This window comes from Gadus morhua, chromosome 8 (assembly GCF_902167405.1).
Source record: "Gadus morhua chromosome 8, gadMor3.0, whole genome shotgun sequence".
Taxonomy (NCBI): domain Eukaryota; kingdom Metazoa; phylum Chordata; class Actinopteri; order Gadiformes; family Gadidae; genus Gadus; species Gadus morhua.
The window spans coordinates 26,359,532-26,375,608 of record NC_044055.1 but is presented as its reverse complement, the minus strand read 5'-3'; the positions used below and the strand labels follow the sequence as shown (position 1 = coordinate 26,375,608).

Genomic DNA, 16,077 nt, shown 5'->3' with positions numbered 1-16,077 from the left:
GAATTCAACAACCTTACCCGGTTGATTTTTGTTTGCACAAGGAGCTTCTGCTTCTAGCGTTAAGTTAAATGTTCTTTCTGACACTACTGTATGAAGCAAATATTCCTTCATACGTAATTTATACTCGCTGTTGTAGTCCCATGTCTTTTGTGACTTTGCTGTCGGACACCATTTCATTGGTTTTGGCTGAATATGCAAATCACACTGACTTTTCCTCTGAGGTAGTTGATACATCCGGTGGAAAATTAATGCACATGATGATTGTTTACCTGACATGACAGTAATCACAAATTCATTAAATTGGTTTTGCGATGGTATCTGAGCATATAAGACTATTCTATCTTCCTTGTTAACTATTCCTGAATGTGTCAGGGCTGGATTGTTCTGTGTCTCTCTTACGCTTCCTTCAGTACCAGCCCCTGATTCCTGGCCGTTCCAGGTCTGCATTGTCTCCATAGTTTCATCATTCCTCGGGATCTGTCCTTGAGCCAGCGGAATCTGGCCCAACCTGTAGAGGATCAGGAGCAGGCTCGCCATTTTCAGCATCATCGTGTGGCTGTTACTCCTGGCTCGACTGGATCTGGTCCCGGGGTAGTTGGTCAGCCCCAGGCGTGTCTGCATCTGGCTCCTCCTCAGGCTCCTCCTCATGCTCATCCCTGGTTTTGGGTTGAGCGGCTTTTGTGCAGTGGTTGAGGTGATACCACGTGGTACTTCCTTCCACCTGGACGGCTGTTGGTGTTGCGTAAACTAAAACCAATCTATTGGGAAGGGAAATCGAAGACAGTATATCCAAAACCAAAGGTTGATACAGGTGGGTTTAACATCAGCCGCCTTGAACCCACGCTGTTCCCAAAGTCATGCACTAAACCGAAAACATTTCATGCGTTAGTAGGCCTTTATACCACAAAGTTTAAACAGAATAAAACGCGACATGCCCCGTTCCAAGACCACCACCTCTGCTGCCAGAGCTGACATATCTGACTCCTGTTCCCCCTCCACCTTTCAACAGCCGGCTCTTCCTGTGATGGTTGCAGTTCGTCACTTCATGATCAAGTGCTCACAGTGACCCTGCCAAGTAATCGTGACTGTGCCTGTTTTGGGTTGTCCCGGGCTTCAAGGTGGGATCTTAAGTTAAACCCCAATCCATTCGGAATAAGTGTATACATGTCGATTAAAATGGACTACACCACCTCTTCTATTCGGCATAGAATTATATGCCGAACAGATAATTGTATTCCGAATGAGGCGTATATCTGGGGCCGTATTCACAAAGGATCTTAGGGCTAAAAGTAGGCCCTAACTGGCGAATTTAGGAGTAACTCCTAAAAAGAATGGGCGTGTCACTCTTAAATTTAGGACTCCTAACTTTTTTCACTTAGAGCAATTCACAAAGTATTTTAGGCCTAAAAGTAGCACCTAAGTCTCGGAGAGCTTAAAAGTCCTCAAGAGGACTCCTAACTCAGTAAGACCCATTCACAAAGAATCGTAAAATGCTTGCGAGACGAAATATTAGGGTATTAAACTTGTTGTGGAGTAGTGCGCGATGCATTAACATCCCCGACTAACATGAATAATCCGATTAGTCCCGAAATAAAATGTTTGGCCACACTACGTTATTTAGCAACAGGGGAAATGCAACTTTGCAATGCCGACGATTTAAAAATATCGCAACCATCAGTCAGCCGTGCCATAAACTTTCCTTTGGACATTCAACAATTACACAGGATCAAAGCCAACTTCATGGCATAGGACTAAGCGTAATCTGCGTAATAACTTACATGTTATACTTTAATGTTGTGGAGAGAGGAATTGGGCAGATGAAACGTCGGTTTCATGTCCTCCACGGCGAAATACGCCTTACCCCAGAGAGGGCAAGCACAGTAATCACTGTATGTGCTATTCTACACAACCTCTGCAAGCGGAGGAACATTCCACAGCCAGACGATGATGATGATGATGATGGCGATCAACATGACAAGGAATTTGGCCGTGTGGTACCGAGTGGACAGGCATTTAGGGATCACTTTGAAAACACATTTTAGGTAAACACCTTGGCACAAATCAGTCAACACTTAGGTAGTTCATAACATTTATTTTCTTTTAAATTGTACGTATTTTTATTGTTTGCTTTCTCTCTCTCTTGAACGTGCAGGCTACAACGTCATTATCGTGGTCTGCACAAAATTGTCATCATGCGTGTATTCTGCTAACTGCACTATAACTACTTAATAGGAATTCATTTCTAGCCTAGGCTATTTCCTTGATTTTCGGTGATTCAGTGGGCTCGTCTGAACAACCAATCACCGAACTGACCGCTTCTAAACTCGTGCACGAGAATTGACGTAATCCATAGCAACGGCGCGTCACTCTTAGTTCACTCTTTGTGATTTATCCTTAGTAAGAGTAGGTCTCAGCGGCTTTGTGAATAACTTTTAAGAAAAAACTCCTACGTAAAATGTTTTAGCGCGAGTTAGGAGCACTCCTAGCGGTAAGATAAATTGCTTTGTGAATACGGCCCCTGATCATTTTCTATTCCGCATAGAAATCTATGCGGATCAGATGTGTCCAGGTAAACGCGGTTAATCAATCCCCACCCATAAGGTAGTATAGATTGCAAAGTGGAGGGATGGAGACAGAGTCTTCAGTCCCATTTGCCCATGCAGCCAAGTGCATGCGTAATGGGTACAGGGCAACTACAACAACAACAACTACTTCAACCTGTTTGTGTGAGGGGGCGTATGATGGGGTGAATCTAAAGGTAATTTATTTGGGTTAAAAATATCATATTATCAATTGTTAACATTTTATAACAGTGTTGCAGCAGGAGTAATGGCATTGGAAAGTTAAACCCACTACTTCTGAAAGTAAATCGAGAACCTAGCATGTAGGATCCCTTCCCAGCAGATGTAGCGTCAATCCACCTATTGTCCTTAACTAGGGAGATGTAAAATAAAATAAAAATTACAATATAAAAATTTGCATTTTGAATATTAGGTGACTCACTTCTATGTTAAACGTTACTCATTATCACAATACCCTTCATAATTCTACCAGATTGTCCTACACTAACTATTTAAATTGGAAGATCTATTCTTCTTTTATTCTACCTGATAATTGCATTTGATGTGTTCCACGATATGATTCACTACTATGTACCCAACATGTCTCTCTGTGTTGTCCTTATCTAGTTTTCCGTTGGTCAACATCGAATCGATACATTATTTCCATTTTCTAATTAACCTCATTGTTTTATCTGAAGTACGCTTTTAGTACCCCCTCGTTTATTCCATCACTCTAAGTAGGAGAGGATTCTCCCCTACCTCGGTGGTCCTGACACACACACGAGAACAGGCTCACACACACACCCTTTTTTTTTAACTTATTTATTTTAAATGACATTTGTCATTGTGGATAACATGAATTAGAAATTTGGACAACATTTTACACGAGAACAGGCTTGTGTAACACACACACGAGAACAGGCCCACACACACACCCTTTTTTTTTTCTTTTTACTTATTTATTTTAAATGACATTTGTAATTGTGGATAACATGAATTAGAAATTTGGACAACATTTTATTGTACTTATTTGGTCTAATTTTAAGTATTGCTGAGTTTTTTTTCTAGATTATAAGATCACTTTTTAATAAAATGTCTGTTATTATCGTAACACCTAAGGAAATATTTTATTTGTGTTGTCATTTTGGTACTTGGACCTCGTCTGGTCTGTTGTACTGTGCCTATCCACGTGCTCCCGCAGAGTCCTCTGGGTTGGGTCACTCTCCTCTTTTGATGAGTGCAACTGTATACCCTAGCGCCATTAAACCCCTCGACTTCTGTGGATGTGTGATGTGCAGACAACTTTTAATGCTAATTGTTCATGTTACGGAGTCTAGATAATTATTCCTAAGTCCTCTGATCACCATGTACCTCTACTCCTCCCATACAGAGCTCTCCGCTGATTTACTACCTCTGGGTCGGTCCGCATCCGTCCTTTTTCGTTCTTTACATTCCTCTCCCTTCTCCAAACACTTTCTCCCTCTGGACCAACCCGTGTTTCACCAGTACTCTGTGTACCAAGATCTACTGATCCATACCACATGGCGCTACGACGCGTTGGAGAGTCTCCAAGGTTGCCGCGAAATACAGAACCAAAGAGTCACCGATCCCAGTGTCCCAGTGTGCAAAACAGGGGTCATTAATGGGCCACAGGTTATATTCATACACCCAAGCACACAAATAATCTATTCAGTACAGTGCAAATTCATCCTCTCTCTCTCTCTCTCTCTCTCTCTCTCTCTCTCTCTCTCTCTCTCTCTCTCTCTCGCATACACCTTGAAAATAAGAATTCTCAGAATTCTTTTGGTGAATTTTCCTGCCATGGGGAGGTGAGAAGCATATTTTGAACCAAGTGTAAGTTTCTCCAGTGTCGGCCACCATTGGCGTGCCTCTGTCATTTATCAGAACCTGCAGTATTGGATCCTCATCAGCCTGTTTTGTGATTGCTACAAGCTGACCCTCCCCCTGTAAATTCTCTGGGCACCCCTAGTATCCCTGTCCCATAAAGGGACCCGTCTGTCCCTGGTGGCTGTTGCCCTGTCCTTGCTGTGGTGGAAAAGGGTTAATTAAACAATTTCTCTTAGTACGTCCTTCCTGGTTGCACCCATAACATATTGAAGGACCTCTGCGTTATCCTTGGGATCCCTGTTTTTGATTATTTTTTATACTGTCCTTGGGGTCCCTTATACTGATTCTGCCTATTTCCATTTGTGGGGTTCCCATAATTATGGATGAGTACATGTGTGACAGGTGGAGTAGGTGACCATTGGCTCTGAGGCTGTTGTACTGGGGGAGAGAATGCCTGTTGTCCATCAACTGGAATAGGATAACTTCCTGATGACGTGTCGGGTGCTCTTCTCTCCTCATGCGTTCTATGCTTCTCATGTAACTCAAGTGCTAGGAGGCTTTGTAATTCTTTACTGCAGACAGGCCCCTCTGTCCCTGGATCCACACTCAAACTCTCTCCCTCATTTGTATTACTCTTTTTTTTTCTGCCTCCTCTGACTCCTTGTTCTCTTCTGTGTGTTTCTTCCTCTCCTTTTCTTTCCTGGAGAAGGCCCTTTGCAAATTTGATCATTAGCATTTTTCCCATTTCGTCCCTGTGCTCATTATTATTAGAACTAGTTTCAGAATTGTTACACTCTTCCCTTACTTTCCCAATCTCTTCATAACAGTCCAAGTGTATGAGTGTGCCCCTCCTTCCCTGTATGTTACAATTCTTCTCTTCTTCAGTAGTGCTCGCCCTCTCTCTCCCTCCTCTTGGAACAAAGCTAGTACTAAATTTTCCCTGTCCCTCTTCTCTAAGGCCTTTTTTCCACTTCTGTTAGCTTTGTAGTTCCTTGTTACTACTTTCCATGTCCCTACACATTATTGGATCAAAAGTCCCTCCCATGGGCCATATTGTACCTGTTTTAGCTGTCCTTTTTTCCCTTTTCTCAGAGATCCTTGTTATCTCATCTGAGCAATGGATTGATTCTGCTCAAAATCTCTACTGCTGTTGGTGTCATATTCAATTTTTGGTGAAACTTTAACTATATATTAATCCAATTTATTTGAGTTTATTCTACTCGTTAGTTTGAATGTTCTATTATATCTCTAAGGCTTCAGATGCGCACTCCTCCCGTGCGCGGCTATCTCTCTCTCTGCCTCCCTGCCGATTGGAATGTGGGTCCCGGCTATATTTAGCCCTACACTGCTCGTGCCCTTTTCCTGCTTCTCTTGCTTTCTGCTCGTCCCTATTTCTGCTCGTCCCCCTCCGGTTGCAGTTAGAGTCAGCGCGGTAGTCTTTAATCAATTGTTGATTAAGCAATATAATATTGTTGATTAATCACATTGCTGAATCGAAGAAGGTTCAAACATTTATTCATCACTTCACTACAAACAAATTGACTATTCTCTGTCCGTCTAATTTATTTATGACAGAATAAACTAAAAGAAAACGGGCCGTACTAGTCTCCGAGGTAACTTAATCCTATCACGGCTTGAATACAGAAAGAAACCGATTTATGCAAATCTTTATAGCGTATCGAAAATTGCCGAATTTTTGGTACAAGATGCTGAGTGGAACTAGTCATTAACTCGTCTTTAATTACAAATAAAAGGTTGACAGAGCGTTGACACTGGCCTTTTGCTTAAAAACATGAACGGTCGGATATATATCAATCAAACAGAATTTCAAACAAGAAACCTATTATTTCGCAGTGCCAAGATCAGAATTACAAACTAACTATCTCAGTTTATCCAAGAGCTACATCTCAATCGGTCCATGATCAGCACATTAAACTCATTCAAACGGCACATTAAACAACAAGCCTATCCCTTCAAAATAATGGTTGAACACATACAGTAACTACTCGACCAGATCAAGAACAAAGTCAAGTCAAGCGGTACCCCAAACAAGAAACTTATCTATTCAAAAGTGCGAGAAGCCTGCTTTCCCAAAATGCCAAGATCGGAATTAGAAATTCACCATCAATTGATGCAGGATCTGCAGTTCAACCGCTCCAAGACTAGAATTGAAAATTCACTAGTCGGCATCCCAAGGAAGTCCCTCTCAAATAAAAACTTCTGAATTCATCCACAACACTGAATTCCAACTGACAACTCAACTCCAATTAGGATACTGTCAGAAAATTCCTACAGGTCTGTTTCCTTCGACCTGCGGGCCCGCTCGCCCCGTCCTTAGTAGAACTTCCACTAATTTGTTCTTCCACAAGACAGTCACAGGACTTACAGTAGGTCTACTTAACCAAAATACCAATAACAACAACTCGTATCAATTCAGAGCCACAAAGCGTCTTAGTTATTTAAAGCCACAGAGCGCTCATGGCTTATGTGCACGCGCACGTCAATCTCTCCCGGAGGTCCCCTATTTCTCTCTCTCTCTTTATCTATAATTTTGGTTTGTTTAATTGAAGAGACACTTTACCTGCTGCCAAGCGTTCAGACGGGACAGGAACAGATCAAACAACCATATTAATTAATGGTAAGCCAACTTACCGGGAATTTGATGAGCTCTGGGGTTGTGTGATCCGCTCGTGCCCCGTCCTGCAGCCCTGCAGCTGGCGAGTCCCTATTTTTCTATCCTGTTTGTGACGCTAATTATGTGGTAGAAACTATGCCCGAGTTCTCTAACACTTCGACTTACTGAGAGATAGCAAAAGAAATCGAGGAGTCCGGAGCAAGTATTGACCGAGACTTTACTGTTCCCTCCTGCATAGTTTTACTTGTCCACATCCCCTGCCATCCAGTGGTCAAACGACTCTTTTTGTTTTTAAGATTTGATAAGTAGATTGGCGAACACAGAGCTTGCGTGTTGTTCACGGATGTCACAAGCTCTGTGTTCGACAATCTACCTATCGAGTCTTAAAAAACAAGATGGCGTCGACGGGTTAACTACTGATGGTATTGTGTGCATAAAATGTCCTTTTTAATAAACAATCTGTACACTTACAAAGTTATCATGCCTTGCTTTATATGTTAAGACCCTTATTATACTGTCAAAGAAGAGTGGGGCTACTTCTAGCCTTTTAAGTGGTTGAAAATAACGATTTAGTTTTTACCATAACACATGCCCCCATCGTTCCAAGTTTATAGCGTTTTGGTAGAATCGGCTAAAAACAGCCAACTTAAGAATGCGTCTATACTCGCTTTTTTCCTCCCAAAAGAACATTCCAACTCGTTATCATACTAAACATATCCCAGATCCATTTTACACTGGATTTGTCCTTTAAAATGACACCAATATATGGTAGAAAAGCTACTCATAGACTTTTGAATAATTCTCTAATTAAAGCTTCACCTCTGATTTGTCCCATTCAAGTTTTCCACTAGACCATTTGTCTGTGGATGATATGGAGCAAAGAGACTCCTCTCAACGTTTAAAGATGTGCATATGTTGGAGTACAGCTGTTTCAAAAACATAAGGGGCCCTATCTTGCATCCGGCGCAAGTGACTTAGTCACTGGCGCATGTGTCGTTGCTAGTTTACAACTGGCGCAGAGCGTTCTTTTCCCACCACCGCCACTCGCCGGTAAATTAGGGATTGATCATGCGCCCCAAGGGGCGGTTCGGCAGAAGGAGGAGGCGTGTTCTGGCGCAAACGGTATTTTGCCGTTTCTGAATACCATTGCGCTACTGACCTGGTTTAAAGTCAGTGGCGGGTTGTTCAGATGCTATTTTAGGGCGCATGCATACATGCGCATGCGATGCATACGGATTGCTTGTGCACCTCGCGCATACACTTTGCTTCTCCCATCTACCTAGCCGCACATTCTTGGTAAATTATTTGGGAAAGAACAGCTGATGCATCGGTAATAAGTTGTACTTTTAAATCAATGCATCTGCAAACACCGTACAGCAAACACATATTTTCTTGACATCGTGTAGGCCTACATGCCCATAACTTTTAGGATTGATGAGTATTTGATCGTGAAAAACATTGTTTTACCGCGAGTGAGTGTTAAAAAGAATGAATGAATGCGGGCGCGCGTGTGTGCTCTGTTTAAACACACGCAAACTAAACGCGTAACGCATAATACAATCAATGGCAATGTCTATTACCGCGGGGACACATGCATATTAGGATAGCATACAATACTGATAAGAAACAATGTTTATAATGTATTGCGTATATCATTAAATAGAACCACAGTCACCGCATATCATATGTTATATCATATACGTTTTCTTTGCCGACATTTATTTGAGGACTCAGTATTTCTGAAGTTGTGGAAGAAAACCCCTTATTCCATGTGTGAATTAGGCCATATTATTTGGCAATAAACTGAGCCATTTGCAGTTTGAAATTCATGTGCATCTGTCTCATCGGAGACTGCAGACGCGCTGTCAAAATATCAACTCGTCCGATTCAAATGCGCTCATGGCTCTTAAAGGGGATGGGAGCTGGCACTCTCATTGGTTTGTTGGACGTTACGCCCAAACCACACCTACGGGTAACTAGGCTGCTTCAGACCAACCCTTTTGACACTTGCGCCGCGACGCAAGTGTCATTTATCCGCCTGTAAAATAGCGACAGCGCCGTAGAACCGCCCACAAAGCTACTTGCGCTTTGCGCTTCCCACTTGCGTTTCAGAACGTTAAAATAGGGCCCAAGGAGTACATTTAGCAACAGATCTGTTTTGCATTGCACAGAATCCAGTAGCGCGCGGTTATCGAAAATTTCAGTGGGGCCGAAACTACTATCTACTACCACACCCACAATTAGTTTTTGTAACGTGTATATATTGTATATACATATATATATATTAGTGCTGTGAGTTAAACGCGTTATTAACGACGTTAACGCAAACCAATTTTAACAAAGTTTATTTTTTGCGATTATATTGTGCGATTAACGCTCTTTTGGCTTAGCAAACGTTATAGTTTTTCACCTGCTCTCTAGCATCAACTTGTCACGTTAGAAACACTACAACACCATACCGGATCTAGCAACACCGGAAACAAAACAACAAGCACGCCTCACAAACTCGTTGGGGCAAGCAAGGTCACGGAGTGGGTGAAAAACTCCTTAAAAGTGTGTGTGTGTTTGTGTGTCACTCTGTTTGAGCCTGCACGAGAGTTCAATGTTGTCATTAGCTGTTACGTCTTTCTGACCACTCGCAGTTCAAGGCCCACCTGGGCTGTACCACTTTGGGAGGGGCCGCTCAGTTACTCCCCTCTTGACTAAATCGACTTGGTTGCGACATTGACAGTTTGTTAGTGTTGCGGCTGTGTTGAGTGAGTGAGAGGTTGCGGGACATTGCTGCAAATAACTTTTATAAAAGCAATATTGCTATCCCGCAGTAATCAGCCCGAGAGCCCCGAAACATTAACGGCACACCGGAAATTCTCCTGACCTTCCCGATTACCACTCCGCCCCTGTGTATGCGTGTGCGTGTGTGTGTGTGTGTGTGTGTGTGTGGGCGATATTCGATAGCCTGGTAATGTGTATAGGCCTACGTATGGTAGAAATATTCATGCTGGTTTAAATAATAAATGTTAGTATTTCCCATCTTTGCTGAGCAAGAGTTTTGCTCGAAAGTTCAGTGATTGAAACAAATAAAAGCCTGGGCTATTGACGTTTTACGGTACGCCTACCACCGTCATACACCTACCCGATGTCAAGTGGACCGGGTTGAATTCACTGCGGGTCTCTCTTCTTATATCCATCTTACCAAATATATTTTATTACTGTTCTTCTCAAAACTCTGATCTCACTAAAAGACTAGCAACACGAAATCAAGGGATGTTTTATTGACATTAATCGAGATTAAATATTTGAATCGCTTGACAGCACTAATATATATATATATATATATTAGAGCTGTCAAGCGATTCAAATATTCAATCGTGATTAAATGCATTAATGTCATAGTTAACTCGCGATTAATCGCGATTAATCGCAAATTAGTTTTCTATGCTAAATATCCCTTGATTTCTTTGTCCCATTAATTCTTCTCATTTTAATTCTCTTATCAACATGGTGAAGTGCATCGGCTTGCCTTGTGCAAATGATTTTTTATTGATAACAACATTGGCATATGCTGATCACAACAGAACGATACAAAAAAAGAGCCTATAGTGCAATTAAACGACTGCTTTGAACAAATGTCATTTGAACATAGCAGTCAGGCTACTGCTTCTTTGTTTTGAGCCAAAGAAAATAAATAAAAACATAAATAAAATAAAATACATTTAATAAAAGATTTGCGTTAATCGCGCGATTAAAAAATTGACGCCGTTAATAACGCGTTTAACTGACAGCTCTAATATATATGCTTCACATCAATCACACCCTTGGTCCATATATCCACTTGTCCTGTGCACACACTTGCTCGAAAAAGTAGACACGGGAAACAAAACACAGCGCTTTTCTGCGCACTTCCATGTCGTTTATATAAGATAGATAATACATTGTATCACCTATTGAAACAAGGTTGTTGTCCCTATCCTGCAAGAAACATGTACTTTATTCTGATTAGCTATCAAGTTAGAGCTGGCGATCAGGGAATTATTTTTGAGGTAGGCCTAGTGTTACCATGGCTGACCATCCAGTAAGAAACGGGCGGAGCACCTCCAAATAACATACTTTTGCTCCTGGGATATACCTGGGACAGTATCCATCTTTTTTGTAATTGAATAGCTCAGTATACATGTGATGGTCCATTTTCCTCAGGATGAACATACATTCATGTGACAAACGTCGCTTCCCAAAACATTCATGCATCCTTGCAACCTGAATTTATCCACTTTGTGCCCTTGGGAATGTGTTAGGTTACGCCCTCGCTCCAATTATATTGCCTCAATCAGACAAATAGACAAGAGCAGAGTAATTTCTTTATTAGTTCCAAAGAATCGCACATGATTTATATGATTTTAAAAGAACTAAGCAGCACAGAATGCCTTTTCATTCGTGAATTCACCCAAATCAATAATCCATTCACCAAACAATTAACAAGATATTGTTTCCTGAAAGCTGAGGTAGGCCTACCCATTATCTATTATCTGTTGGAAGACATGCCCGTAAAATAAGCTATAAGCCTACGTGATTGTGATTGTGATGATCGGCAAGTTAAACTGTTAGCTTAACTGCATAGACACAATAACAATTCAACAACAAAGCATGGTATTTATTTATTCAAAATTATAAACAAATCAACAGATTCAGGCGTGACCTCAGATCTGATCAATTACAAATAACTATTTTACATAAAAAACAATGACTAACAACACCGAATTAAATAACAGAAGATCAAAACAATAGGGAAATCTTGTTTTCGGGTGCAATCTCACGCAGCTCGTCAATCATTTTGTACCACTTCGCTTTCCGTAGAACCAGTTGTTCTGGGTTGGTCCTTTGGGCGGTGTCAGTTAACATGGCGTTTCAAGGGGGAACAGGAATTCCAATTGGGAACCAATCTGAACATTTAAAAATTGGAATGGAGTCTCTAGGTGCAAAATTGAGGGAAATTTGAGATAGGTCCCAATTTTTGTAGAGAATAATAAAGAAAGAAAGAAAGAATAAAACCTAAGAACAACAATAGTTGAGCGTGCATACAGCACTCACCTAACTAAAAATAATGCAAATATTTCTAGATATTATGATGTGAAGGTGATTCCTGAGCTAAATATGCTAGTGTATTTCCATGGACATTTCCCTACATCAGACCAGGTTATACAGGTACATACTGTATGTGTGCACAGTATGAACTGTTTCACACACGTAGGAGCCCTCAACTGTGTGACTCTGATAAACTGACCATGTGTCACCTCCCAAAGGTGTTCTTCTGACAGTAGCTTGTGTACAAAAGGCCCACGGTTTCACCACATGGGATGTTGTGGTTCTGATTTGTGTCACTGAGTTGAAATTAATATCCTTCAACCCCGTCTCTTCAGAGAGGAAGGTAGTGGATATATTGACACACGGCCTTGGGTGTGTGATCGCTGCCCGCTTTTTTGTACCAACATAGACAGAGAAACAGCAGCCTGTACATCCTGTCTGTGAGGAACTACGACGAGGGAGTGTACACGTGTGAAGCCACCAACATCCTGGGTCAAGACCGCCAAACTGCCACAATAAGGGTCACCGGTAACTATCCTGTTGCACTTACACACAGTGTGCTGGAACAATATCTATTGCAACACGGCAGTTTTGATTTTGTGTCATTTATACCTGGGGCCTTCAGACTCTTAGACTTTAGGACTGTGAGTGACGCTGAGCTCCTGCTGGCTCCATGCTTCTCCCGCTTCCTCCACCAGTGATGCCCGTCATCGTGGGCTTTTCTGGGCAGGTGAGCAGCCGGCTGGGGGCCCCTGTGGAGCTGCCCTGCAGAGCGGTGGGGGTCCTGCCCATCACGTACACTTGGACCAGAGACAACACAACGGACCCCCACACATCAACCACCACCACCACCATCACAGACGGTGAGGAGGGGCCCAACACAAACTGGTTTTCAAATAGTCCATTCCTAACGTGATAGAGCTTATAAAACCTCCATATAGAATTGGTCTATAGAAGTTAAGATTAATGCTTACTGTAAACCCCGAGCAAATCTGAGCAAAAAATTTAACAAGAAGTCATGATATTTTGTAGATGATAATAAAATTCCAGAAAGTGACTAAATGAGGCGTAAATCCTGAGTGACAGATGGAGCTCTGAGGATGTCTGCTGTGCGGTGGACCGACGCAGGTGACTACTACTGTAGGGCAGAGAACCAGGCCGGGAGCGACCGGATACACACTGTCCTCCTTATCACAGGTATCTAAGATAGCACCACAGACACATGCACACACGCACACACACACACACACACACACACACACACACACACACACACACACACACACACACACACACACACACACACACATATACGCACACACGCACACACTTACTCACTCACCATTGGCTTTCATTGTCATCCTTATTGTTTGTGTATATTCAGAAATGTGTTGGTTCACTTATGCCGCTTTTCCACTGCATGGTACCAGCTCGACACGGCTCGACTCGACTCGACTCAGCTCGCATTTTTTGCGTTTCCACCGCGAAAACATGGTATCTGGTACCTGAAGTGGCTGCTTTTTCTAGTACCGCCTCGCTCTAGGTTCCAAGCGGCTGAGCCGATGCTAAAAGGTGACGTCGGCAGACGGCCGGCCACTGATTGGCCAGAGAGTGTGACGAAGTCACGAGAGCGACATGGCAACCATGCTGGTAACAGCCATAGCAGCGCCACAGCCAACATATTCCACTTCTTCAACTTCTTCAACATGCCAGCTAATAATAGTAATGTTATCGAAGTCCTCCATTGTTGTTATGTGGGTTCTGTCCATGTGTGGGTTGCGTAGGTGTTGTTTGCGTCGCGTACAAAAATACGTCACGGCCCTTTCGCGCAGCCGATCCCGCCCACGTCCAGGAGGTACTATTTGCGGTGGAAAACGACCCGTGCTGCTATCGTGTCGAGTCGTGTCGAGTCGAGTCGAGCTACATGTGCGGTGGAAAAGCGTCATTGTACTGCCTTACCACAAACCCGTTTGCAATCCTTAGCCAGCCGTCTCTTGTCAGCACTTGCACATTGAATACCTTGTTCTTTCTCTCACCTGTTTGTAAGATGAGAACCGCGGGGGTGACACCCGAGAGCAGAGGAGAATGAGTTGGTCTGCTGTAAGTAGGAAGGATCTTTTGAGAAGGTTCATGTGTTCCTTTGCTTTTCCAGTAAAATTATTGATTATTCATTTATTCATCTTGAAGAAGACCCCTTTCTTTGTTTCTTTAGAGGACAAATACTAACAAGGAACTCCCAGCTGTCCAAATCAAAGGTTCAATTCTTAAAAATCACTCTAGGATCAACCATGGCTCACATTCAGGTATGTTCACTTGTAAAACCGCACCTGTAGATTGTCCTTTGTTTGACAATATATACGCTGACTTTTCTCTCTCTTTGACTCAGTGATGTACACGGAACCCATCACCCACAGGACAGACTTAACTTTTACATCACTAAAAGAGGCTCTATTCAGAGAACTACACCCGCCAGGGTCACCTGACTACCTGCACCTGCTGGCCCTGCCTGAGGACCAGGCAACCCAGCCTGAGACCCAGCCAACCCAGCCTGACATCCTGCCAGCAAAGCCTGACACCCATCCAGCCCAGACTGACACCCAGCCAGCCCAGCTTGACCGCCTGCCAGCCCAGCTTTCACCCAACAGTCAGATACTGCAACCTCCCCCTTCAACCGTAGACCCCCATACCCTTGACCAAATGGGTCCCCCGCCACATGTTTCATCTCCGTATTCTGAGTCCTACATTCTCAATAGCCCAGCACCAGGACACAAGGACACTGGGACACCAGCGCACCGGGACACCGGCACTCCAGGACACCAGGACACCGGGCTCCTAGTGACCACCAGCCAAACCCTTCCTCACCACTCCTTCGCTCATTATCATTTAACCAAGATATCCACCGCTAGGCAACTCCAGAACGTTGCTGGCGAGACGTCGGCGAAGCAGAGTGGCGAAGATGAGGAAGTATCCCTCTATCACATGGATCCACCGGCACCGCCAGAGAGGATGGGAGCCAGCCTCATATCCTTCCCTAAGTCGGTGTTTCCTCTCACTAGGTCTTCAGACTCGACAGAGCCCACTACAGCGTTTGTCACCAATAGAGATAATCTGCCGCCCCCAGTGAACCGCCTCGGTCAAGATGCAGTTGCTTTGTCCTCTGCATTGCATGTGACACTCCAAACCTCTGGCCAGTCATTGACTCCAAGGACCCACTCAGGAGCCCAGCTTAATCATCCTCCTACCAAGGGGTCCCTCGTGGTGTCACACCTCGCTCAAGACCCACATGGGAGTCCTGGAGATTTGGCACAGGCCGCCCTCGCTAACCATGGCTTGAAAGCAACGCAAAATCCTTCTAGAGGACAGTCCACCCTATGCTCCTTCACGCAGTCAGCCCCTGAGCTGCCCCCTACATCAGTCCATGACAAACCCCAAACCACTCCCTTGCCTCCAGCTCCTCCACCCATCCGAGGATCCTCTTGGACCCCCTACAACGGTCTGTCTCCCACAGGTCCAGTGCCTTCAGCACAACAGCAGACTCCACTTCCCTCAATCCGACCGCATGGCCCTTTTCATGCCCCTCATTCTGTGTCCTCCATCGCCACCACCACCTGCACCACCACCACCACTACCACCACCACCACCACCACCCCAACCAACATTAACATCAACAGCACACCAAACAGAACCACCATCACAAACGCCACCAACCCAACCACCATCACCATCACCACCACTAGAGCCTCCATCACCAGCAACACCCCCCAAACCATCATAACCAGCCCTCCCTCCAGATCCACCATAACCAGCCCTCCCTCCAGAACCACTAGCACAATCACCACAACCAGCACCTCATCCAAGACCGCCTCCACCAGCACAAGCACCCGCACCAGCACCCCCACCAGCACCACCACCACCCCAATCACCCCCAGCCCCACCACCCCCATTACCCCCAGC

The 16,077-nt window shown here is 43.9% G+C and overlaps 1 protein-coding gene across 1 annotated transcript in view; it reads left to right on the top strand.

Annotated features, from left to right (window-relative positions):
- The window catches only part of LOC115548967 (mucin-5AC-like), a 96,915-nt gene that overhangs the window by 76,060 nt on the left and 4,778 nt on the right, over positions 1-16,077 (top strand). Inside the window, exons 5-10 of the mRNA XM_030363926.1 lie at positions 12,533-12,651; positions 12,822-12,986; positions 13,210-13,320; positions 14,171-14,223; positions 14,336-14,426; positions 14,510-16,066. Coding sequence (XP_030219786.1) covers positions 12,533-12,651; positions 12,822-12,986; positions 13,210-13,320; positions 14,171-14,223; positions 14,336-14,426; positions 14,510-16,066 — 2,096 coding nt within the window. The remainder of the gene's footprint in view (positions 1-12,532; positions 12,652-12,821; positions 12,987-13,209; positions 13,321-14,170; positions 14,224-14,335; positions 14,427-14,509; positions 16,067-16,077) is intronic.